This window comes from Crinia signifera, chromosome 8 (assembly GCF_055691185.1).
Source record: "Crinia signifera chromosome 8, ASM5569118v1, whole genome shotgun sequence".
NCBI lineage: Eukaryota > Metazoa > Chordata > Amphibia > Anura > Myobatrachidae > Crinia > Crinia signifera.
The window spans coordinates 1,360,816-1,387,717 of NC_139224.1; the positions used below are offsets into that span (position 1 = coordinate 1,360,816).

Here is a 26,902-nt window from a genome sequence, read left to right on the forward strand (position 1 = left end):
CAGGGTCAGAGGTGGAACTAGTGGCGGTGCTAGGGGGCACCAGCCAAAATCTTGCCTAGGGCATCATTTAGGCTAGGGCCGGCTCTGAAGTAATGACTTATAAGAAGGACACTAGGGGGTTAATTATTCAGGTTGGTTTGCAAAAGCAAACTCCTTCTTTAAAGGACAAACAATGTGCACTGCAGGTGGGGCAGATGCACATGGAGCTTATAATCTAGATGGAGATTTAGTATTCTTTATTCTGTTTGCATAGTAGGGTAACTCCTGTGAACAGACATACTTAGCAGAGAACGATATACTGGCAGCCAAACAAGACTACTCTCATTTGTGTAAGCAAAAATAGAGTTTAAATATGCAAACGACCAATGACTAAATTACTGATGAGCGCACACAGAGGACAGCGCATTGGCTGAGGCGGTCTCCGGATTAATCTCACAACAGGTACAAACCATGTTCAAAATGGCCAGGCAGTTAACTCTTAACCTCCCAGGCGACGGATTTAGGGACACAAATGGCTTTTTCTGCTGTGCTTATGAGAAACGACGCACCAGAGGACGGCACAGACAATTCGGCAAACGTATGGGGCAGTAAACAAACACATTGCGTACATGGAGACGATCATCTCCCTGGCAGCTAAGTCAGCAGGCGGTAACCTGATTTCTAGCATGCATAATGGAATCTTTAGTATTTGAATGTCGAGCACTTTATTTGCTAAACTGATAGCTTTATGGCTTATGTGCTGTGCAAATTCTGCCAGACCATAAGCAATGCACAATTGACATCGCCGGTCGATAGGAGGACGGTCTCGCGGCCCCTTCTGACAACAATAATCCTTCTGTCTCTTCTTCTTTTTTTTTTTATAATTCCTTGAAATCGGAGCTCTTTCGTCTGGTTTATGGGGCCGTCCAGACGCCTTGTCACTGCAATAAGTTGCCATTAGTACAGGCGCTGGATGAAGGTACTACATCCCCCAACCCAAAGACACTGGTCTAGCTCAAGTAAAATACAGCCCAGACCAGACATGGACAAACTGTGGCCCTCCAGCTGTTGTGAAACTACACGTCCCATCATGCCTTGCAACAGTTTTGCTATTAGGGAATGGTAAAACTATGGCAAGGCATGCTGGGATGTGTAGTTTAACAAGAGCTGGAATCGTATGGGTATTCCCACCTGCCCACCATTGATGACTGATCACTGGGGGATATTTATTATGGTCTAAGCCGGGGGCCTGCCTCACTCTAACCCACTTTAATATCCCCTGGTTCTCCTCTGAAATCAACTTTGTTAAATTATTATTTGTTATTAAATAAATAAACTTTAAGGTTATCCATTTTTAAGAGCTCAACTAAAAGAATGGGGCATTTGAAATGGCTTTCATTTCCTTCCAGCCCATCCAGGGCCGGCTCTACCAGTAGGCAGCTGCCTAGGGCCTCCGGAATCTGAGGGGCACCCCTGACTATCACAAAATGAAGTATGACTCGGAGAGAGCCATCGCTGACAAACTTAATGCCAGTTGCAGGTGCTGAACTTCTACGGCGCCAACTCCACAGCCTGAAGTTCTGGAAGATGGGTATGGCAGTGGTTCCCAAACTGTGTGCCGTGGCACCCTGGGGTGCCTCAGAGCACTTGCAGGGGTGCCCTGGGATGGTGGTCTAGGTCTAATTCATTTTATTTATGGTCAATGTAAAAGGGAAAATCAGTGCTTGTGGCTTCCAATCATAAAATATGTGAAAAACCGAGAGTGAATACTGTCCCTCACAACATAACTGGACTTAAGGATCACATATAAACACAATTTATATATATATTTTTTTACGTAATCAATAAGAAACTTTTGGCCTAGGGGTGCCACGAAAATAATTCTGATACTCCAGGGTGCCGTGATTTCAAAAAGTTTGGGAACCCCTGGGGTATGGGGTATGACCCATCCCGGGACCCCATGCAACTACCACATTAATGCAGAAGATTATGATCATATGATTATTATACTGGCATAACGGGTAGCATTACCACCTGAAGGCACTGAGGGCTTGGGTTATCCTGTCCAAGGAAGATGCTATAATGTAACCTCTTCCACCACCCGTGTTCAACCAGTTCATATATGAGAAAGGCGTTTTCCACGTCGGTGGATCTGTCAATCATATCTGTGTGGAGTTTGCATGTTCTGTGTGTTTCTACTGTGTACCTCCCACGTACAGATACGTTACTGTGGTTGGATTCTGAGAAGAATTAACCCTAGTGTGTGTATGTATGTGTTGTGTGGTGTGTACATGTGGTACGGAATATAGATTGTAAGCTCCATTGTCCAAATATTGGTTGGCTAGAATATCTCATATTAGCCAATATAATGAAGTATTGCACCCATGCAGTAACCACTGTGTGTAATAATGGTGAGACAGTGGCTCAGGCAGCCATCATTGCACACAGGGTAATGGGGACCTCTGGGAGTGAAGGGACAGCAGCAGGCTGACAGCAGTGGGTGGGTACACTACCAGGAGCAGTAGCATAGACACCACCCCTCCCCCCACATCCGGGACACACACCACCTCAGTGCTCCCCTGTGGGGGGAGGGGCGCTTATGGGGATGGATGAGGGGAGGGGACGTGCGAGACGCACAACGCCGGATCCTCCGCCAGGTGGCGCCCGAGGACCTACCTCTCCCGCACGGGAGCCGAGGACAGCGCTGTTACCCGCCATGGGCGGCGGGGGGCGCCAGAGGCCCGGGCGGAAGCGGAGCGGCGCTTCCGGTGCACAGCGGGGCGGCCATATTCTAGGCTTTTTTTTATTTTATTTTTTATTTTGCGTGTAACAGCGGCAGCTGCCGGGCGGGCGCGGAGTCACCGGCAGGGGGAGCGGCGCCGGCACACAGCAGGTAGGGGAGAGGCAGGCGGGTGTGTGTGTGGGCGGGGGGGAGAGGGGGCGACCCGGGACCGGCCTACGCTCCTCCTCCCCGATCCCCGAGTAAACGGCGCAGCGACATGGTAGCCTCCACCCCTAGCGCCCGGCCGCCCCTGCCCCTGTGCCCGGGGGAGGGGGAGATGCGGGCACGGCGGGTACTGTGTGGGTGTCTATAGTGTATGTCCTACGCATCATACATTTATATAGTCATATACCATCTATACTACCCTGTACACACGTATATACTACAATATATACATTATATAGTCATATACTACCCTGTACACACGTATATACTACCATATATACTCTATATAGTCATATACCATCTATACTACCCTGTACACACGTATATGTTACCATATATACATTATATAGTCATATACTACCCTGTACACACATATATACTACCATATATACATTATATAGTCATACCATCTATAATACCCTGTACACACGTATATGTTACCATATATACATTATATAGTCATATACTGTCTATAATACACTGCACACACGTATATACTACAATATATACATTATATAGTCATATACTACCCTACACACACATATATACTACCATATATACATTATATAGTCATATACTACCCTGTACACACGTATATACTACCATATACACATTATATAGTCATATACTATCTATAATACCCTGTACACACGTATGTGCTACCATATATACATTATATAGTCCTATACTGTCTATAATACACTGCACACATGTATATACTACAATATATACATTATATAGTCATATACTACCCTGTACACACGTATATGTTACCATATATACATTATATAGTCATATACTACCCTGTACACACGTATATGTTACCATATATACATTATATAGTCATATACTACCCTGTACACACGTATATGTTACCATATATACATTATATAGTCATACCATCTATAATACCCTGTACACACGTATATGTTACCATATATACATTATATAGTCATATACTACCCTGTACACACGTATATACTCTATATAGTCATATACCATCTATACTACCCTGTACACACGTATATGTTACCATATATACATTATATAGTCATATACTGTCTATAATACACTGCACACACGTATATACTACAATATATACATTATATAGTCATATACTACCCTACACACACATATATACTACCATATATACATTATATAGTCATATACTACCCTGTACACACGTATATACTACCATATACACATTATATAGTCATATACGATCTATAATACCCTGTACACACGTATGTACTACAATATACACATTATATAGTCATATACTATCTATAATACACTGCACACACGTATATACTACAATATATAATTATATAGTCATATACTACCCTGTACACACGTATATGTTACCATATATACATTATATAGTCATATACTACCCTGTACACACATATATACTACCATATATACATTATATAGTCATATACTACCCTGTACACACGTATGTTACCATATATACACTATATAGTCATATACTACCCTGTACACACGTATATGTTACCATATATACATTATATAGTCATATACTACCCTGTACACACGTATATGTTACCATATATACATTATATAGTCATATACTACCCTGTACATACGTATATACTACCATATATACATTATATAGTCATATACTACCCTGTACACATGGTGGGGATAGAACCCATGACCTCAGTGCTGTGAGGCAGTAATACTAACCATTACACCATCCGTACTGCCCCGTATATATAACACATGGTGGGGATAGAACCCATGACCTCAGCGCTGTGAGGCAGTAATGCTAACCATTACACCGTCCGTACTGCCCCGTATATATAACACATGGTGGGGATAGAACCCATGACCTCAGCGCTGTGAGGCAGTAATGCTAACCATTACACCGTCCGTACTGCCCCGTATATATAACACATGGTGGGAATAGAACCCATGACCTCAGCGCTGTGAGGCAGTAATGCTAACCATTACACCGTCCGTACTGCCCCGTATATATAACACATGGTGGGGATAGAACCCATGACCTCAGCGCTGTGAGGCAGTAATGCTAACCATTACACCATCCGTACTGCCCCGTATATATAACACATGGTGGGAATAGAACCCATGACCTCAGCGCTGTGAGACAGTAATGTAACCATTACACTGTCCGTACTGCCCCGTATATATAACACATGGTGGGAATAGAACCCATGACCTCAGTGCTGTGAGGCAGTAATGTAACCATTACACCATCAGTACTGCCCCGTATATATAACACATGGTGGGGATAGAACCCATGACCTCAGTGCTGTGAGGCAGTAATGTAACCATTACACCATCAGTACTGCCCCGTATATATAACACATGGTGGGAATAGAACCCATGACCTCAGCGCTGTGAGGCAGTACTGTAACCATTACACCGTCCGTACTGCTCCGTATATATAACACATGGTGGGGATAGAACCCATGACCTCAGCGCTGTGAGGCAGTAATGTAACCATTACACCATCCGTACTGCTCCGTATATATAACACATGGTGGGGATAGAACCCATGACCTCAGTACTGTGAGGCAGTAATACTAAGCTAACCATTACACCATCCGTACTGCCCCGTATATACAACACATGGTGGGAATAGAAACCATGACCTCAGTGCTGTGAGGCAGTAATGTAACCATTACACCATCCGCACTTCCCCGTATATATAACACATGGTGGGAATAGAACCCATGACCTCAGTGCTGTGAGGCAGTAATGTAACCATTACACCGTCCGTACTGCTCCGTATATATAACACATGGTGGGAATAGAACCCATGACCTCAGCGCTGTGAGGCAGTACTGTAACCATTACACCGTCCGTACTGCTCCGTATATATAACACATGGTGGGGATAGAACCCATGACCTCAGCGCTGTGAGGCAGTAATGTAACCATTACACCATCCGTACTGCTCCGTATATATAACACATGGTGGGGATAGAACCCATGACCTCAGTACTGTGAGGCAGTAATACTAAGCTAACCATTACACCATCCGTACTGCCCCGTATATACAACACATGGTGGGAATAGAACCCATGACCTCAGTGCTGTGAGGCAGTAATGTAACCATTACACCATCCGCACTGCCCCGTATATATAACACATGGTGGGAATAGAACCCATGACCTCAGTGCTGTGAGGCAGTAATGTAACCATTACACCGTCCGTACTGCTCCGTATATATAACACATGGTGGGAATAGAACCCATGACCTCAGTGCTGTGAGGCAGTAATTCTAAGCTAACCATTACACCATCCGTACTGCCCTGTATATATAACACATGGTGGGGATAGAACCCATGACCTCAGCGCTGTGAGGCAGTAATGTAACCATTACACCATCCGTACTGCCCCGTATATATAACACATGGTGGGTATAGAACCCATGACCTCAGTGCTGTGAGGCAGTAATGCTAACCATTACACCATCCGTACTGCCCCGTATATATGACACATGGTGGGGATAGAACCCATGACCTCAGTGCTTTGAGGCAGTAATGCTAATCATTACACCATCCGTACTGCCCCGTATATATAACACATGGTGGGGATAGAACCCATGACCTCTGCGCTGTGAGGCAGTAATGTAACCATTACACCATCCGTACTGCCCGTATATATAACACATGGTGGGGATAGAACCCATGACCTCAGCGCTGTGAGGCAGTAATGTAACCATTACACCATCCGTACTGCCCCGTATATATAACACATGGTGGGGATAGAACCCATGACCTCAGCGCTGTGAGGCAGTAATGTAACCATTACACCATCCGTACTGCCCCGTATATATAACACATGGTGGGAATAGAACCCATGACCTCAGCGCTGTGAGGCAGTAATGTAACCATTACACCATCCGTACTGCCCCGTATATATAACACATGGTGGGAATAGAACCTATGACCTCAGCGCTGTGAGGCAGTAATACTAACCATTACACCATCCGTACTGCCCCGTATATATAACACATGGTGGGGATAGAACCCATGACCTCAGTGCTGTGAGGCAGTAATGCTAACCATTACACCATCCGTACTGCCCCATATATATAACACATGGTGGAAATAGAACCCATGACCTCAGCGCTGTGAGGCAGTAATGTAACCATTACACCGTCCGTACTGCCCCGTATATATAATACATGGTGGGGATAGAACCCATGACCTCAGTGCTGTGAGGCAGTAATGTAACCATTACACCATCCGTACTGCCCCGTATATATAACACATGGTGGGGATAGAACCCATGACCTCAGCGCTGTGAGGCAGTAATGTAACCATTACACCATCCGTACTGCCCCGTATATATAACACATGGTGGGAATAGAACCCATGACCTCAGCGCTGTGAGGCAGTAATGTAACCATTACACCATCCGTACTGCCCCGTATATATAACACATGGTGGGAATAGAACCTATGACCTCAGCGCTGTGAGGCAGTAATACTAACCATTACACCATCCGTACTGCCCCATATATATAACACATGGTTGGGATAGAACACATGACCTCAGCGCTGTGAGGCAGTAATGTAACCATTACACCATCCGTACTGCCCCGTATATATAACACATGGTGGAAATAGAACCCATGACCTCAGCGCTGTGAGGCAGTAATGTAACCATTACACCGTCCGTACTGCCCCGTATATATAACACATGGTGGGGATAGAACCCATGACCTCAGCGCTGTGAGGCAGTAATGCTAACCATTACACCATCCGTACTGCACACAAAGATAGGAGAGCCCTGCTTGCATTTTATAGGGAAAAAGGAAGTATACATAAGGATAGGACAACACCAACACAAAAAACTGCGGATCAATGTTTCAATCACGGATAGATTGTCATACGATCCTGACGACAATCTATCTGTTATTGAAACGATTCAAAGTTGCTTGTATCGCTATTATTCTTTTACACCGGAGTTCCACACCTTGCATGATAGATATACATTAAACAGTATATACAGCATGATACAAATCTTGTAATATTTAATACAATTTATATGCATTATGCTATATACAAACATCCTGTGAGACATATACACAACTATGTATTTAAAAAAAAAAGTAAAAAATGAATATATATATATATATTGACCAAGGGAAGATTGTGCCCAGAGTTGAACAAGTTTTCTAGACTAAAGCTGGCCATACATCTACAATATGATTGTCAGATCTGGATGGTTGGAACAAAAACCTGGTAATGGATGGGTGACAGTTTCAAAGCAAATGGTCAACTGTCATTTGCTCTCATCCATTGCCAGGTTTCTGTTCCAACCAGCCCAATCTGACAATCGATCTGTAGATGTATGGCCAGCTTAACAGTCAATATAGCATCAATAAATGTAGTAGTCCAAAAGTCCTCGTAGATGTTTATTTTTCATATAAAGTTTGTAAAAGTGGACCAAATTTCATTCCATAGAGAATGCTGGTACTTGTGTAGTTTCACAGCGCCCAATATATCGGATGTGATATTGGCCGATATATCGGATGCGATATTGGCCGATATATTGGATGCGATATCGGCCGATATATTGATGTGATTTTTTTACCTGTATTCCGCGGGGGCTCGCTGCGCGGCACTGATGGATGTCCACCAATATGTAGCAGCAAATAACGGGCGTCACTCCGGGGCTTGTGATCAAAGGTGAAGTTTAATTGTGTCGCATGGTCTACGCCGTTTCTGACAGAAGCCCTTCATCAGGACCAAAAACACAGCAAAAGTGTACCAATAGTGTAAAATACAAAAGAAGACTTACATATAGGGGACCCGCCGTGTAGCGGCCTCCTCCGATCCAGACCGCCGATGACGACTTCCGGGTTCACCCCGAAGTGACCTGCCTGTTCTGGCAGCGGAGGAAGCCACACTAGGGAAACATGCAATAGTTAGTAAAAACAATTTCAAAGTGCTTCTGTGCATATATAATGTAGTTGCCAATAATTTATAAGTATACATGAACTAAGTGATTAAGTGTAACAAATTGTTACTGGCAACTACATTATATATGCACAGAAGCACTTTGAAATTGTTTTAGTAACTATTGGCACTTTTTGCATGTTTCCCTAGTGTGGCTTCCTCCACTGCCAGAACAGGCAGGTCACTTCCGGGTGAACCCGGAAGTCGTCATCGGCGGTCTGGATCGGAGGAGGCCGCTACACGGCGGGTCCCCTATATGTAAGTCTTCTTTTGTATTTTACACTATTGGTACACTTTTGCTGTGTTTTTGGTCCTGACGAAGGGCTTCTGCCCAAAACGGCGTAGACCGTGCGACACAATTAAACTTCACCTTTGATCAAAAGCCCCGGAGTGACGTACGTTATTTGCTGATATATATATATATCTATATCTCTCTCACACACACATGGTGAAAAAAGTCCCTGAGTGGCCGTTCTTCACCTCTTGTATCTATAAGGGGCTGCAAGGTCCCGAACGGTGGCACCAAGGCACGGTACATTTCTGGCTCAGACTAAGTCCAAAGTGCCAGACCTCACCTCTGGATATATATATATTTCCCCCTTCTTTTTTACAGTATTGTGCAATATTCAATGCTGGTTTTCGAAATGTGCAGTGAATCCTGTTAAGGATTCGCAGGGTTCCGGAGGGCTGGAGCATTCGCTGCCAGCCCTCTGTGTCACCCTATTCAACACATCAGGGGCAGCGAGCACCTGGCGGCAGAGAGCTGGGGGACGGCGGCAGGCAGGGAGTTGGAAGCCTCCCTGCCTGGTCCGGACACTGAGGGGGTTAAGGAAAGCTTGCAGGGACATAGGGAGAGCCCCCCAAGAATTGGCAGGGAGCTGGGATTAGGAGCCGCTGCACTCACTGGTCCCGATCCTGCATATGTAATGATCGGGACCAAATAAGATAAAAATTAAATATATATTAATGTGCTTCAAGCACATCTGATTTTTTTACACCAAAAAAATATAATACCCGTTTATTTTAAAAGATCACTCTCCAGTTCACCTTAAAAAGATGTCGAATGCAAAATGGTGAATCATGGCAAAAATCAGGGAGAAAGTAAGTCGTCATCCTAGCATTGAATACACTCTCGGCGAATCCCAGTGAAAACACCATTGAAATACACTAGCGAAGGGTGAATCAGATTTTCAGTGAAAAAAATTCACTGCAAGGAGTAAAAACAGCCCGATTCGCCGAAATAACGGAGAATGGGGAGCATTGAATACTGGCCATTGTGGTAAACATTCATAACATTGGCTACACCGACATGTGTACACTTGGAATCTACTTTAACATAAGTAAACTTAAATACAGATCCATCTACACGGCTTATGGTGGAAAGGCAAAAGCCAGAGTTTTTATAGGTGTGAATATGTAGATTTCATCAGATGGACCCCAAATTAGAGTACCGTGTCTGCTTCCATACGCTGGTCAAGGTGCTTTGCTGCTCTCTGGACACTTTACTGTTCCCAATTGGACTCCACCCTTATGGTGAAGTATGGAAAAGACCCCCCCCCCCCCCCCTGCATGTTTCTGTGTAACTTGCGTGGAGTGCCGGATGACTGACCAACAGTCGGTATTCCGACTGCTAATACCCCAACAGATGGGCAGCGGCTATTCTCCCAAAGCCACTGTGCCTGCAAGGGGCTTTGTTGCGCTGGCCCAGCTGTCCCCGTGGTTGGCATTCCTAGTGTTCATTCTAGCACCCACTATCACCCACTACAGCAGACAGCGACACCCCAGGCAGGGAAGAGGAACTGCATGGGTTTTCAAAGATAGCGCGTGCTAGATTATACGCTAATTCCAACATTTGGCTAATGACTGTTGGTGCGCTATACCACACCCACTTGCATGTATATTTCTCCTTCATCCACTAGGTGTCACTGGAGTTACACTGGGGGAATAGAAGGCGACCACAGGGAGCATGGGCACTTTAAAATAATTAAACAGTGTGACCAACTCCTCCCCTTCTACTTCCCCTCCCAGGCAGTCTTAGATCGTGCCCAAAAGGGAGCAGGTCACATTTGGCTCATCTCCTGGGCTTTTTGTAATTAGGGCATAAAGCAGCAAGTTTTGCCTTTGAGGACAGGCAGATAGTTGCTGCTACTATCTGCCTGCGACGTGGGAGCCTGCCGGAGGGAGCCGGCTGCTGCTTAAGGGTTTGCGCCCGGCTCCCTGGCTGACAGAGACCACCGTCTCTGGAGCTGTAACGGGCGCCGCTCACACGCAGCGTGCACCCGATCCTCCCCCAGCCCCACCGCCGACGGCATGGCCGCAGCACTGTGAGTATTACCCTGCCTTCCTATTAGAGGAAGGTCAGGGACACAAACGGCGGTGCAGCAGAGGGTTTTTTAAACCTGGCGCCATTATGGGTGACGGAGCTGCCGGGCGGGGGGCGGAGTTACCGCGCGGTACTTCCCAGCAGGCCTTGGCATACCCCAGCGTTCCTTGAAGTCGCGGCGGCCATCTTGGACATTTGGCGCCGTTTGAACACGCTGCTGGAGGCTCCACAGTTGCGCTGCAGATCTATCCTGACTGCAGTTGGGCGATCCTTGTCCCCTGGTGACCGTCCTGCTGAACGCTCTATCCGGTCTGTGAGTTACAGTGGGGATTAGAGCTAGGTGGAGACAGTTTGGGCTGTGTCTCAAATTAAGAGCTATAGCGCTCCTAGGTATATGCCATAGCGCTGTACAAAGCTCTGTGACAGCTCTTTTACTTTCACTGTCTCTCCCTTCCAGCATAATATATTGCTGCCTATCCTATACCTACTATCTGTGATCAGTCTGGTAGTGTGTGGTGATTGCTGGGTGTTCTGTTGAACCATGGCAGGGGGTAGCTCCAAGAGGGTTACTTGCAAGAAGTGTACTGTAAAATTTACACCTTCTAAGGAGGGTGACTCTGTATGTGATAAATGCACTGCTTTACCCCCAGCTCCAGAGTCCCCCGTGCATACCCCTGTTTGGGCATCACAGTTAGCTGATGTAATGTCTCATTTAGCTTGCGTGCTCTCTGCAGCTCAAAAGGACAGAGAAACTTCCAGAACTCAACAGGCTTCCTTGACTTCTGCTGTGCAGAGCTTAACAAAGGCCTTGACACCAGCAGAGGGCGCCATTGCTTCATCTTCAAGGCAAAATCCCCCTCCCTTACTCAGGAAAAGGGTATTACAACCCTCTGGGGATTCTGGGGAGTATGATGATATGCCTGATCTGGAGGAGGGCGAGTTTGCCCTTCCAGATAATTATGATGATGATGATGTGGAACCTGAGGCTCAGGTGTTAGTTACGCAAGAGCCGGCCCCAGCCACTCCAGGTCTGGAGGACCTTATACATATGGTAAAGGTTGCCTGCAAGGTGTCAGATGACACAGAAATACCTGCTCGTCCTTCTTTCTTTGGAAAGAGACAAAGGCAGTCACCCACCTTCCCCCCAGCGGAGGAGTTGGATGAACATATTTTGCAGGCTTGGAATCATCCTGACAAAAAATTCCAGGTACCCCAGAGGTTTCTGGCTGCTTATCCTCTTCCACCAGAGGGTAGAAAGAGGGTTGAGATACCTCCAGTAGTGGACTCTTCGGTCTCACGACTGTCTAAAAAGACTGTTCTCCCGGTGCCGGGTGCAACCACTCTTAAGGATACTTCTGACCGTAAGTTGGAGGTAACCCTTAAGAACATTTTTTCAGCCGCTGGTATTATTCAGCGTCCGGCCCAGGTCGGGTGCTGGGTAAATAAAGCCATGGGGGTATGGGCTTCTCAGATCCTAACGGAGGTCCGTGAGGGCTCTGACCCTGCTTTCATTGTTCAGCTGGCTGAACAGATCCAGGAGGCATCCAATTATTTAATAGAGGCCTCTTCTGACGTCTGCATGGTTGCAGCCAAGGTTTCGGCCTTATCCATATCTGCTCGCAGAGCTCTCTGGTTACGCCAATGGCAGGCTGACGCAGAGTCCAAGCGTGCTGTGGAGGCCCTGGCGTTCAATGGGGAGGTTCTTTTCGGGCCAGAGCTCGACAAGTGGATCTCCCAAGCAACGGGAGGTAAGTCCCACTTCCTTCCCTCAGCGGCTCCTCCAACTACACGCAGGACCCCTCAAAGGCCCTCCTTTCGGTCCTTTCGGCCTACGACCAGATTCAGAGGTCGTTCCAGAGGCGGAGCTCCATCTAGAGGCTCCAGAGGACGAGGCAGAGGCGCCTCGGCAGCTGTCCAGGAGCCCAAGTCCTCCAAGCCAACCGCATGACTGTCCACGGTCCCATCTGGGGGATCCCAGAGTCGGGGCCCGACTGCTGTCCTTCTGTCACATCTGGCTGCAGTCTTGTCAGTACTCGTGGGTAAGGGATCTGGTAACCCAGGGTTACAAGATCCATTTCAGGTTAGTCCCTCCAAACAGTTTTTCAAGACCGGTCTCCCAATCTCAGGAGACAAGGCGCAACTTCTGTTGTCAGCAATCAACAAGCTGCGGACAACGGGAGTTGTGATTCCAGTACCCGAGGATCAGCGTACTCAGGGATACTACTCCAGTCTGTTCCTTGTGCCGAAGCCGGATGGCTCGGTAAGGCCTATACTAAATCTAAAGGATTTGAATCCGTTTCTACAAGCGGTCAAATTCAAGATGGAGTCCCTGCAGTCGGTGATTCAGGGACTGGAACAGGGAGAGTTCCTGGTATCCTTGGATATCAGGGATGCATACCTGCACATCCCCATCTGGCCCCCTCACCAGGCCTTCCTCCGGTTCGCTATACAGGAACAACACTGGCAGTTCCAGGCCCTGCCGTTCGGTCTCTCATCGGCCCCCAGGGTCTTCACCAAGGTGATGGCAGTGATGATGGAGGTCCTCAGGGCTCAGGGGATTACCATCATCCCTTACTTGGACGATCTTCTTCTGAAGAATCGTTCGAGGGAGGTCCTGTTGTCCAACATACGGCTCACCCAGGAGACTCTCATCAGTCATGGGTGGATTCTGAACTTTGCAAAGTCTCAGCTACAGCCGTCTCAACGTCTTCTCTTTTTGGGGATGATTCTGGACACCCAGCAGATGAAGGTTTTTCTACCATCCGACAAAGTTCAGTCCCTGCAGGTCCTGGTCAGGTCGGTCTTGCGACGGCCACAGGTAACGGTGCACCTTTGCACCAGACTCTTGGGGAAGATGGTGTCTTCCTTCGAGGCGGTACAATATGGCCGCTTCCACTCGCGCCAATTCCAGTTGTCTCTCCTTCACCAGTGGTCAGGGTCTCACCTGCATCTTCAGCAGCGGGTGACCCTGTCTCCTCGAGCCCGTCTGTCTCTGCTGTGGTGGCTCAACTCCGAAAACCTGCAAAGGGGCAGGAGGTTCGGCATATGGGAGTGGACTCTCCTCACCACAGACGCCAGCCTTCGAGGCTGGGGGGCGGTAACGCTGGAACACCAGTTCCAGGGTTTGTGGACGAGGCAGGAGAGCTTACTCTCCATCAATGTGCTGGAACTCAGAGCAGTCTACTATGCTCTTCTGCAGGCGGGACACCTGCTGCGGAGCAGAGCAATCAGAGTTCAGTCCGACAACGCCACAGCCGTCGCCTACATAAACAAGCAGGGCGGCACTCGGAGCAGGGCGGCGATGAAGGAAGTAAGCAGGATCATCCTCTGGGCTCAGAACCATGCTCAGGCCTTGTCAGCGGTGTTCATCCCCGGAGTAGACAATTGGGAGGCCGACTTTCTAAGTCGGCAGCATGCCCACCAGGGGGAGTGGTGCCTCAACCCTCAGGTATTTCAGTCCCTAATACATCGTTGGGGGTGTCCTCGGGTGGATCTGATGGCGTCCCGCCACAACTTCCAGCTCCCAACATACTTTGCGCGGACTCGAGATCCTCAGGCCGCAGGGGTAGACGCTCTGGTCGCTCCCTGGCCGTTCCAGTTCGTTTACCTCTTCCCTCCCTTTCCGCTGATCCCTCGGGTGTTACAGCGCATTCGCAGGGAGGGGGTAACAGCGCTTCTGATAGCGCCGGATTGGCCCCGGCGCTCGTGGTACACCAACCTGACGGATCTTCTAATCGACGAGCCGTGGCCACTACCTCATCAGGAGGACCTCCTCAGTCAGGGTCCCTTCATCTACCCAGATTTAGGACGTCTACATTTGACGGCGTGGCTGCTGAGGTCCATCTTGAGACATGCAGGTATCCCTAGGGCGGTGATACCCACAATGATGAGGGCCAGGAAGGAAGTCACCTCCAGACACTATCATCGGATTTGGAGATCCTTTGTGGCGTGGTGCGAAAGACGCAGAGTGTCCTCTGCTCTGTTCAAGAAGGCTTGACTTCTCCTGTTTTTACAGGAGGGGTTAAACTCTGGACTTAGGCTGAATACACTTATGCCCCTTTCAGACCGCACTTTTAAAACGGTAAATTGCCGTTTTTTTACCGTTTTAAAACGGTAATGTGTGCGGTCTGAAAGGTCCAGTCCCACTTAACCGGTTAGAAAATGCCGTTTTTTCTAACCGGTTAAAATGCAGGGTACTACCTGTTTCTGAACCGGTATTTTAGCGCAAAAATCGGCTCAGAAACGGTATTTAGGACCCAGCCAATGAGCTGGGTCCTAAATTCAGCACAGTGAATACTTAATGAGCGCTCATTAAGTATTCACAGCACTGGAGCCCCCCCCCCGCGCGTGTCGACACCCCCCCCGCGTGTCGACGCCCCCCCCCCGCGTGTCGACGCCCCCCCCCCCCGCGTGTCGGGCCCCCCCCCCCGTGTCGACTTACCCCGTGCCGGTATCTCCGTTGTGGTTCCCGGCACTGCAGCTCAGTATGCTCGGAAAGCACTTATGAAAAAAGTGTCTTTCAGAAAATGGCTGCCCCCCATACGGAAGACAGTTTTTTTAAACAGGGTTTCCTATGGGGCAGCCATTTTCTGGAAGACACTTTTTTCATAAGTGCTTTCCGAGCATACTGAGCTGCAGTCCACAACGGAGGTACCGGCACGGGGTAAGTCGACACGGGGGGGGGGGGGGCGCCGACACGTGGGGTGGGGTGGGGGGCGTCGACATGCGCGGGGGGCGTCGACATGCTCTCGGTCGACACGCGAGGGGGGGGGGGAGCTGCACGGAGGGGAGGGCTGAAGGCTGCACTGGCTTTGACCCTGTATTTGGAAAGTTTCCAAAAACGGGTCTGCCAGTGTCAAAAAATCGGCACTTAAACGGTAATATACCGTTTAAGTGCTGCGGTGTGAAAGGGGTTTTATCTGGCAGACCCGTTTTTTTGGAAACGTTTCCAAATACAGGGTCAAAGCCAGTTATGCGGTCTGAAAGCAGCATAAAGGTGCAGGTTTCAGCACTCTCAGTTTTTTTCCAGAAACGTATAGCTCTCATTCCGGAAGTCCACACTTTTTTCCAGGGGGTGCTGAGGCTTCAGCCCCCTATTCGTCCGCCTACGGCTCCCTGGGACCGAGTTGGTCCTCAGATATTTGAGGTCATCAATATTTGAGCCTTTAGAAGAGGTGGATCTTCGATATCTCACTTGGAAGGTGGTTCTTCTTTTGGCTTTGGCATCGGCCAGACGTGTTTCGGAATTGGGTGCGCTTTCTTGTCGCTCACCGTTCCTCCAGTTTCATCCGGACAGAGCGGAGCTCCGTACCAGTCTTTCTTTCCTTCCAAAGGTGGTCTCAGCGTTTCACGTGAACCAGCCCATAGTGGTTCCAGCATTCACAGAGGCTTCACCTGAGGATAGGTCTTTGGATGTGGTGAGGGCCCTGCGGATTTATGTCTCTCGCACGGCTTCTCTTCGCAAGACGGATGTCTTGTTTGTTACATACGACCCAGTGCGTCGTGGATGGCCAGCTTCAAAACAGACGCTGGCCAGATGGATCCGTCTGACTATTCGTCAGGCATACCTTGCTGAGGCTCAGACGCCTCCTACTAACATAGGCGCGCACTCCACCAGATCGGTGGGTCCTTCATGGGCGGCTGCCCGTGGGGTCTCCCTGCAACAGCTCTGTCGGGCTGCGACATGGTCAGGTCGGCACACTTTTGTGCGATTTTATAGGTTTGATACCTTTGCGGCACCAGCTTCTCAGTTTGGCCGCTCTGTTTTAAGGGGATCTCAGCGCTCACCCACCCGGGTTGAAAGCTCTGGGACGTCCCCAGTGTAACTCCAGTGACACCTAGTGGATGAAGGAGAAACAGGGATTTTGTACTTACCGTAAATCCTTTTCTCCGAGTCCACAGGTGTCACTGGACGCCTGCCTCAGCGCTGTTCTCCACCTGTTATGTGCAGTGTTAGGTTCCTTTTGGGTAACCTCTGGAGTTTTCCCTTGCCAGGGTTATTTAAACATGGTTATTACACACCTGTCTCATCTGGTTTGACTCTGTGTGTGTGTGTGTGTGTGTTTGTTTTTTCATATATATATACATTCTTTTTCTACTATTTGTACTGAATGATGTTATGTTGTGATGAACCTCCTCTCGGATGTGTGTTATATCTTTCTGCTCCCTTTCGGGCACGATCTTTATGACTGCCTGGGAGGGGAAGTAGAAGGGGAGGAGTTGGTCACACTGTTTAATTATTTTAAAGTGCCCATGCTCCCTGTGGTCGCCTTCTATTCCCCCAGTGTAACTCCAGTGACACCTGTGGACTCGGAGAAAAGGATTTACGGTAAGTACAAAATCCCTGTTTACCTTCTGTACCCTGAGTGCACCGTGTGTGCTTATATAGTATCCATGTCACTAAGAAGTGGCTGAGAATGGCCACCAAGGTCCAACTCTTTGGAGCAGTGTTCTATATTGTCATCCTGTACATGCTGTGCCAGATTCATTTTGGACTGTTTTTGGGTGTCTGTAAGGAACTATTCAATTGTCTTTTTGATGGGTGCAATGGTGGTTAGGCACTAAGGGTATAGTTAGGGTTAGGTTGTGGTGTGGGAGGGGTAGTCACTAAGTGGGAGTGGTTATGGTTACAGATATACCCAGTCACACCTTTATGTTGGACACTGGCCTCCGCCCCTGCTGATATTCCGAAGAGATGACCTAGTGAGTCAGGCGGTGAGTGACTCACCAGACATAGGAGTGCCCTCCCCTCATGCCGTAATTATCTGCACTCCCGGAGGAGCAGAGGATGGAGCAGTACAGTGAGTTGTACTCGTTTTATAGAAAATACAGTTGTGTTTGGTACAATGGGGATTAGGGGCACTTGCTATGTGACGGTAAAAGCATAGGTGACAGAGTAGGGGGATGACTAATGCTGCATGTACTGGTATGTCAGGCGACATGTTATGCCCCTTTCAGACCTCACTAAAAAACGGTATTTTGCTGATGTTTAACAGTTTTAAAACTGTAATATGTGCGGTCTGAAAGGTGCAGAGTGATTTTACCATTTCCCCCAAAAAATGTTTTTTGGAAACGGTAAAAAAGCAGGGTCCTACCCGTTTCAGACCCTTTATTTATTTTTTTGCTGTCTGAAACGGTACCCAGGCAGCAGTGAACACTATTGGTCTCCAGCGCAGTGCATATTGAATGAGTCGGCCGCTCATTACATATGCGCATATGTAATGAGCCGCGCATATGTAATGAGCCGCTCATTACATATGTAATGAGCGGCCGACTCCTTAAAGATGCACTGCGCTGGCTCAGAGCGGGCCAGCTAATGCTCAGTGTCAGACCCCCTACCCCTACCCTTCCAGCATCCTGCAGCTCTCCTCCCCCTACCCTTACCCTTCCAGCATCCTGCAGCTCTCCTCCCCCCTACCCTTACCCTTCCAGCATCCTGCAGCTCTCCTCCCCCCTACCCTTAACCCTTCCAGCATCCTGCAGCTCTCCTCCCCCCTACCCTTAACCCTTCCAGCATCCTGCAGCTCTCCTCCCCCCTACCCTTACCCTTCCAGCGTCCTGCAGCTCTCCTCCCCCTACCCTTACCCTTCCAGCATCCTGCAGCTCTCCTCCCCCCTACCCTTAACCCTTCCAGCATCCTGCAGCTCTCCTCCCCCCTACCCTTAACCCTTCCAGCATCCTGCAGCTCTCCTCCCCCCTACCCTTAACCCTTCCAGCATCCTGCAGCTCTCCTCCCCCCTACCCTTAACCCTTCCAGCGTAATGCAGCTCTCCTCCCCCTACCCTTACAGCGTCCTGCAGCTCTCCTCCCCTTACCCTTCCAGCGTCCTGCAGCTCTCCTCCCCCCTACCCTTACCCTTCCAGCGTCCTGCAGCTCTCCTCCCCCCCCTACCCTTACCCTTCCAGCGTCCTGCAGCTCTCCTCCCCCCTACCCCTTACCTTTCCAGCGTCCTGCAGCTCTCCTCCCCCCTACCCTTACCCTTCCAGCGTCCTGCAGCTCTCCTCCCCCCTACCCTTACCCTTCCAGCATCCTGCAGCTCTCCTTCCCCTACCCTTACAGCGTCCTGCAGCTCTCCTCCCCCTACCCTTACCCTTCCAGCGTCCTGCAGCTCTCCTCCCCCTACCCTTACCCTTCCAGCGTCCTGCAGCTCTCCTCCCCCCTACCCTTACCCTTCCAGCGTCCTGCAGCTCTCCTCCCCCTTACCCTTCCAGCGTCCTGCAGCTCTCCTACCCTTACCCTTCCAGCGTCCTGCAGCTCTCCTCCCCCTATCCTTACCCTTCCAGCGTCCTGCAGCTCTCCTCCCCCTACCCTTACCCTTCCAGCGTCCTGCAGCTCTCCTCCCCCTACCCTTACTCTTCCAGCGTCCTGCAGCTCTCCTCCCCCCTACCCTTACCCTTTCAGCGTCCTGCAGCTCTCCTCCCCCCTACCCTTACCCTTCTAGCGTCCTGCAGCTCTCCTCCCCCCTACCCTTACCCTTCTAGCATCCTGCAGCTCTCCTCCCCCCTACCCTTACCCTTCTAGCGTCCTGCAGCTCTCCTCCCCCCTACCCTTACCCTTCCAGCGTCCTGCAGCTCTCCTCCCCCCTAACCTTACCCTTCCAGCGTCCTGCAGCTCTCCTCCCTGCCTGCAGTGTGGGAGCTCCTGCTGGCAGTCTAGGTGCAGGCTCTGGTGCCTGATCCCCTCTCTCCCCATTGCTGCTTTCAAACCGCAAACCTGCTTTAGACCAGGTATTTACATGCAATATGAAAGGGGTCAAACTTGCTCTGACCCGTTTAAAAAAAAAAAGAGCGCACCAGAAGGACATATTTCAGCTCGCAGCCTCCTGAGGTGGTGTGCCAAAATGTGCGATAAGTCAGCAAATTGTGTGCCCACTGGGAGAAACCAGGGAATACCCCCACCCCCAAATCTGGGTGCTGCTGTCAGATATCCTCATGAACATAGAGAGACAAATATGGGCATATGTACTACGGCCTTGTAAATGGTTGCCACGTTAACACCATCAGCGGTCGGCTGGCCGGCGTCCCACACCTCCAGGTTACGCAAACCCGGTTACAAATGCCCCCGGGAGTCTTTAGCAGTCTCTATTAAATGTGGTTCTGAGACTTGCTAAATAGTTGAAATACGGGGTCGCCAAGAGTAAGCCTTACGAAAAGGATATTTTTGGGAAATGATGCACTTAAAGCCTTTTGTTGAGCAAGTGTTGCTCCCTTTAATGGTGAACCAAGCCGTTGCTTTCCTTTACCATGTTGTGTCCTATGGCTACTTCAGAACCTGTTCTTGACCCTCTGAGTAAAGTTGGGCAGTTCTTATGGCTTTGCAGATATTCTGAAATAATGTTGGTTGTTGGCTGATGCGCAAGCTGATCAGTCACCAGCAGTGTTCCCTCTAAGCTGTGCGCATGTGCGCACGCACACAACTTGACAAGCGTGCGCACAGACATTACAACAGTGCGCACATAGCAGCAGTGGTCCCTTTTTGCGGCTGTGGACTCAATGTGTGTTTCACCCATTAACTCCATTGTTTGCTGTGTTTTGAATGTTTAAAATCATTTTGAAGTAAAGTTAACACAAATGCTGAACATCAATTTACAGTTATATATATGACGCACAAAAATTTAAATTTCCTTCCAAAGTTGCATAGCCAAAATCTTTAGCCGCACACAGCCTTCGTAAAATTAGAGGGAACATTGGTCACCAGCTTTGTCCAATTGGTTGTAAAATCTGGGGGTTATGGTATTCTTTACATTTGCAGAAGATGGGACCAAAAGTCTCTTACTCGTAAAGTGAGCAGTAATTATACAGGAGTCTATTTCACTTTCGTGTCCCTCCCTCTCACCTGTACATCCTGGTATTGTGTTGGTGAAGATGGATGTCTGGTACTTATGTAGTATCTGGGCGCCCGATTTTTTGATTGTATGCCTTAACTTAAGGCATACAATCAGATGCGATAATCGCATCGCATGCAACCAAATCGCATGCGATGCGATCGACCCGATTTTCCATAGGATTCATTGTAAAAATGGTCTTGTTCATTTCCCTACTATCCAAGTGGGCATGGAGTTGGATATAAACCTGTGGCGAGCGCACGCAGATTTATTTAAAATGTATTCCATGTCACCAAAATAATCCGCGTCCCCTCGCGGGGCTCACCACGCTTCGCTCGCCACAGGTTTATATCCGACTCCATGCCCACTTGGATAGTAGGGAAATGAACAAGACCATTTTTACAATGAATCCTATGGAAAATTGGATCCATCGCATCGCATGCGATTTGGTCGGTTTCGATGCGATGGACCCGATTTCAAAATCGGGCGCCCAGATACTACATAAGTACCGGATGTCTTATATGGTATCGGCTGTAGTTGGGTGACGTGCAATGGTATCTGCATTGGTGGCTTGGAAGCAAGCAACTAGGGAGGACAATCCTGGGAATTCATTATTGCAAAACTGTCCATCCCGGGATTGGCCTCCTGATGTGCCCAATGATGAATCAGTTATCTCTCTGGCCACATGAGACGTGGCAGAAAAGGTACGGCAGCAGGCAGTGGAGGAGGCGCGGCTCGGGGAGGAGGCGGGTAACTCGGTGTGCGGGCAGATGCGGTGACTTGGGAAACAGTGTGTGGCTGTGCAGTGTGACCTCTAACATCATGCTGTGCAGCCACACAACCTTTTTGGCAGGCATGTGATGTTAGAGGTCACTCAGTGTTCCCATGCCGACGCGTGTGCTCGTGATTCAAATCCCGACCAAAAATCCCAGGATCCCGCCAATCCCAGGACTGGCATCCCTATAACCAACATCTAAAGTGCTCCAGCAGGTATTAGATGTACATTTTACATTCACTGTACATCTTGTAGACACTTATCTCCTGGAAACACATAGTCGACGAGAACCATTAGTCTACATTGCACGTAAACACTGTTTTTCTATTGTGCTTATGAGGCGCATTGGGAAATATATAAAATGTTTATTCTGATAAGGTTCTTAGCCTTGTCCTTGTACAAAGATATGCTGGTTACGTTCTAATTGTTTATCTTATTTTAGCACTAGGACAATCCAAGGTACTCTGCAATCCGATGCCATGAATGCTGGGACAGCTGCAATGGAGGAGAAGGCAGTCTGCTCCTGGTCACGGCTCTCCTCCGCTGGGAAAAGCGCTCTGGAGGAAGCCTTGAGGGTTTTCAACCCAATGTCCGAAGACCTCACCGATACAGAGACTCAACTGGTGACCTTCCTGCAAGGCCTTCGTGAAGAGGGCTACCAGCCCACTATTCTGAGCAGCAAGGATGTCTACGGATACAAATCAACCACAGCCCACACACCACCTGGCTCAAAGCGTCCTTCAAAAACCACTTCTAAGGTATCTTCTAAACTTCTGTCAAAAAACGCAGCCTGCAAGATACCGACCGTGGCCATTTCTGTCAATGCTGCTAAAATGGCAACAAATCCTCCAACTAAAAATTCTACAAACTTCTTCTTGAGCTCGTTTAAACATGGCACAGAGAAATCGCAAGTATCAAGCCTTGGGTTCCCTTCCGACATGTATCCCGGTGTTTTCCCCGCGATGAGATTGTCGGTCGTCTTAGAAGCATTAGTGCCGTTCAAAGCCACTGCCTCCTCTTTGGAAGCAAGCCTTAAGCAGCGCAATATCGTTGTTGCGTCCAAACATAGCTCCAAGGGGAAGAACAAAAAGGCCTACCAGTGTTTAGTGAAACAGACGCCGAATGGGGCAGTATTGCACGGAACTAATGGCAAAATCCTCAAGGAGAATCACGCCTGCAAGGCTTTTGGGATTTTGAATGGGAGAATTCTGCTCCATTCTCTCCCCTGCTGCAATGGCGTGACCCAGACCAAACCAGTCTCTAAGGTACAGACCGCTGGAAAGCGCTCGCAGGACAACAAAAGGAAGCCGAACACGGTTCTTCAGGAAGCACCGGCTAATAAGAAAATCAAAATCGTCATTCCGTTGACTAAAAAGTCGACTTTTGATAAAGACAAATATAACTTGCTCAAGTCTAAAGTTATCAAAGTAGACAAATCCTTTTCCGATGAGGAGGTGAGGCGGAAAGCCCAACATATACTACAAGTCAACCTCTCTCCTGTTCTTCAAATCCAGCCTTTGTTCCTTGACCTTCAATAAATTGTTTTTCGTCTTCTCTGAAGTACTGTATCTTTCTTCCCTCCCCCCACGCTTCCAAATGGTGAAGCCTTGAGACTGTATCCCAATTTATCCCCCCCCCCCCCCTTTCAACGAAAGCTGCTGTTTTGGACCCCTAGCTCCGTGGCCATTTTCGACACTTTATTTTTTACAATATATCTGCGCGCAATGCTATCGAACACACAACCACTCGCAAACATGATTGAGGGAATTAAATATATATATATCTATATGTAATGAAACCGGGGTCACAAATGTCTCTTTTGCAGTCCTAGCAAGTTTTGATACAAGGCAATATGTATATTTTGTGCAATAGTTAAGAACATTTTCCTAAGGTTTATGCACTGTGATTTTGCTTCTATGTATTTACTGTTTATTTAATTGACTAGAGACTGTTGTACCAGAATATTTTTTACTGTACCGACTTGGACTAGGGTGACGGTGGCTTTGCTGAAACTTAGTTTAGGTGCAGATATACAATGGAGAAAGTTGGCTTCTGTTTTAATATTGTCATGATCTAAGTAAAAATGGCTGATACAGATTGTGTTTTTTCCCCGTGTTGCAGCCATAGATCATATGTAAATCCAGATGGATCAATGATTTAATTTGAATGCTGCCGAAATATCTAACTTGCTCTCTGCTTGCAATTGGGGTCTCTGGTGAACCAAGAATTTGGCGCAAATGTCCAATGATGATCGAAGCTATTGGCACCTATATTACAAAACTTTCAGCAAAGTTGCCATCCTAATTTAGGCCTCGGGATCATGTCCTCTGTTTTAATCCGGTCGTTGGTCACCTTTACGCCATCCCAGGAGTGTGCGCCCATTATATTGGCTGGTACCCAAAGAAAGGGATCCCCTGCCGTGTAGGGGTAGGGGGACTGCGGACAGTTGATGTATTCACATGTTTTGTCTCATGAGGTATGGGTCATTGGGTTGGCGCTATTAAGGTCGACATAAATTGATTTGACCACTTAAAGTTGACAACAAAAATGTCGACCGGGTCAAAAGGTCGATACAAGCTTTTGGGGGGTGACGTTAGCATCCTGGGATGTGTAGTTCATCAACATCTGGCGGGCAGCAATTGCTCAGCCCTGGTCTAAGGGGTCGATCCTATTACACCTGAAGGGTGCGGATGTGCCCGGTGTTTGCGAATTGTCAGGACACCGGGCGCACTTTACGGCGGGCCGAATTCGCTGAACAGTTCAGCTAATTCTGCCCTGTGTAGGGTGCGAGTTAGGGTTAGTTTGGGAATTCGCACCCTTCGGGGTTAATAGGATTGGCCCCTTAGTGTACCGCGACCCCTTGCTTGGCTCGCTATGCTTTGGGCACACTTCTATTCTCCCTCCACACCCTATTGGATGGGAAGGCACAAAAAACCGCCTGTCGGCTCAAAAAACACATGAAAATCCCATGTTGGCCTAATGCTTGTGTCGACCTTTCAACCTTAGACATGTTCACCTTTTCCTGTGTCGATATTCAGTGATTGACCCAATGTTTGTCGCCCTAACCACCATAAATCGTTTCCTGACCCTTTCTTCTTTACACTGTCCACGCTCAGACTGATGCCGTTATAATGTGGTCCGGAGTGACCGGCGCACACCTGGTACCGGGCTAAAGCACCGAACTATCCGAGGCATTCTACCTTTCTAAAGTGTACCTTCCATTGCTGAAGAGAGAGATATTTTTCTATCGTTTCCTTGAAGTGTTTTTACTTTGAACGTGCCTCTGTCGCACAGAGCGGAGGCAGACCTTTTTTTTTAGGCCAACTCGTGAGAATTCCGTTCCCTAGCGCATGACGTTACAGAGGGGCTCCTCACAAAAGGACACTGTGGATTCCCACGCGAGCCACAAAACGCCTGCCTCCGCTCCCTGTACATTCTGTGATTACCGTTAATGCAGGCTATTTTTATACTTGCTGTAGTTTTGTCTTGCCAATGTACGTTACAGGTAACTGGTTAATTTATCATCTTTTCTATTTATCATCTTCCTACAAATGCAGACTTGTCTGTTCAATAAAAACAATGTAGGGTCTGTTCTCTGCCTGCTGTTTGCTCTGTTGTAGGGTCTGTTCTCTGCCTGCTGTTTGCTCTGTTGTAGGGTCTGTTATCTGCCTGCTGTTTGCTCTGTACTTATTTAATCACCATCCTAAAGGTGCCCACACACTAGAAAGATCTGCGATCATAAGATGTGCGCATAAATTAGCCTTCAAATCTTTTGTCCGATCTGGACAAAAGATTTCAGGCAAGCGCACATCTTTACCAAAGATTTTTCTTAAGATCCCGTGTGCGTTCCTATGGATCTTTTGTTAAATCTTCTGATCTTTTGTTCAGCATGTAAGATCAGAAGATTTAGCAAAAGATCCACGGGAGCGAGCATCGACCGATTATCGATAAATATCGGCTGATATATCGGCCAATTTATCGAAAATCGGCCCAAAAATCTTTCTAGTGTGTGGGCACCTTTATTTTTAGCACTGATTTTCTTACATTTACTTCAGTTCATGTATAGGTTTTTCATCGTGCATCTAGTATCTGTGGGGTTTATTCAGACCTGATAGTTGCTGTGCGAATAATCACAATGAATGATTACTGAAAGACCGCGCATGAGTGTAAAGGTGCCCACACACTAGAAAGATCTGCGATCGTAAGATGTGCGCATAAATTAGCCATGAAATATTTTTTCCGCCCTGGACAAAAGATATCAGGCAAGCGCACATTTATTTATTAACAGTTTCTTATATAGCGCACACAGATTCCGCATCGCTTTGCAGAGTATAGTTATAATCAAAAACACATAACACCTTACATTACAAGACAGTTTAGGACAAGTACATGGTTAATATGGATAGTTGCATCAGGGGACAGGACACTGAAACAATTATCAGGGTGGCAGTGGTTTATATATTCTAAGAAAGGCACATGAGGAGAGAGGGCCCTGCTCGTGAGAGCTTACATTCTAAAGGGGAGGATTAGACAGACAGGGGTGACACAGAAGGGAAGGAGGTGAGCATAAACAGTAGGTTAGGATGAGAGATGGTCAGGTTTTATGCAGGAGGGTGGGAAGAGGTCAGCTTAGTCTTTAATATTTTAAGTCTAAAACAGCGCTGGGTCATCCAGGAGTAGACAGCAGAGAGACAGTTGGAGATATGAGTGAGGATAGAGATCAGGAGAGGAGCGGTAGATTACAGTGTTATCAGCATAGATGTGAGTGAGGATAGAGGGAGAGAGATCAGGAGAGGAGAGGTAGATTACAGTGTTATCAGCATAGAGGTGAGTGAGGATAGAGGGAGAGAGATCAGGAGAGGAGAGGTAGATTACAGTGTTATCAGCATAGAGGATAGAGGGAGAGAGATCAGGAGAGGAGCGGTAGATTACAGTGTTATCAGCATAGAGGTGAGTGAGGATAGAGGGAGAGAGATCAGGAGAGGAGAGGTAGATTACAGTGTTATCAGCATAGAGGTGAGAGGATAGAGGGAGAGAGATCAGGAGAGGAGCGGTAGATTACAGTGTTATCAGCATAGAGGTGAGTGAGGATAGAGGGAG

General features: G+C 48.0%; 1 protein-coding gene across 2 annotated transcripts in view; it reads left to right on the top strand.

Moving 5' to 3' along the window:
• Positions 1-25,391, top strand: part of CCDC71 (coiled-coil domain containing 71) — a 31,576-nt gene extending 6,185 nt beyond the window's left edge. Inside the window, exons 1-2 of one of the 2 annotated variants that reach the window (XM_083155553.1) lie at positions 2,629-2,872; positions 22,245-25,391. In XM_083155553.1, coding sequence (XP_083011679.1) covers positions 22,282-23,340 — 1,059 coding nt within the window. In that variant the 5' untranslated portion in view covers positions 2,629-2,872; positions 22,245-22,281 and the 3' untranslated portion in view covers positions 23,341-25,391. Of the gene's footprint in view, positions 1-2,628; positions 2,873-22,244 lie in introns of those variants that run through there. The other variant, XM_083155554.1, reaches the window with a different exon arrangement.
• The last annotated feature ends 1,511 nt before the right edge of the window (positions 25,392-26,902 follow it).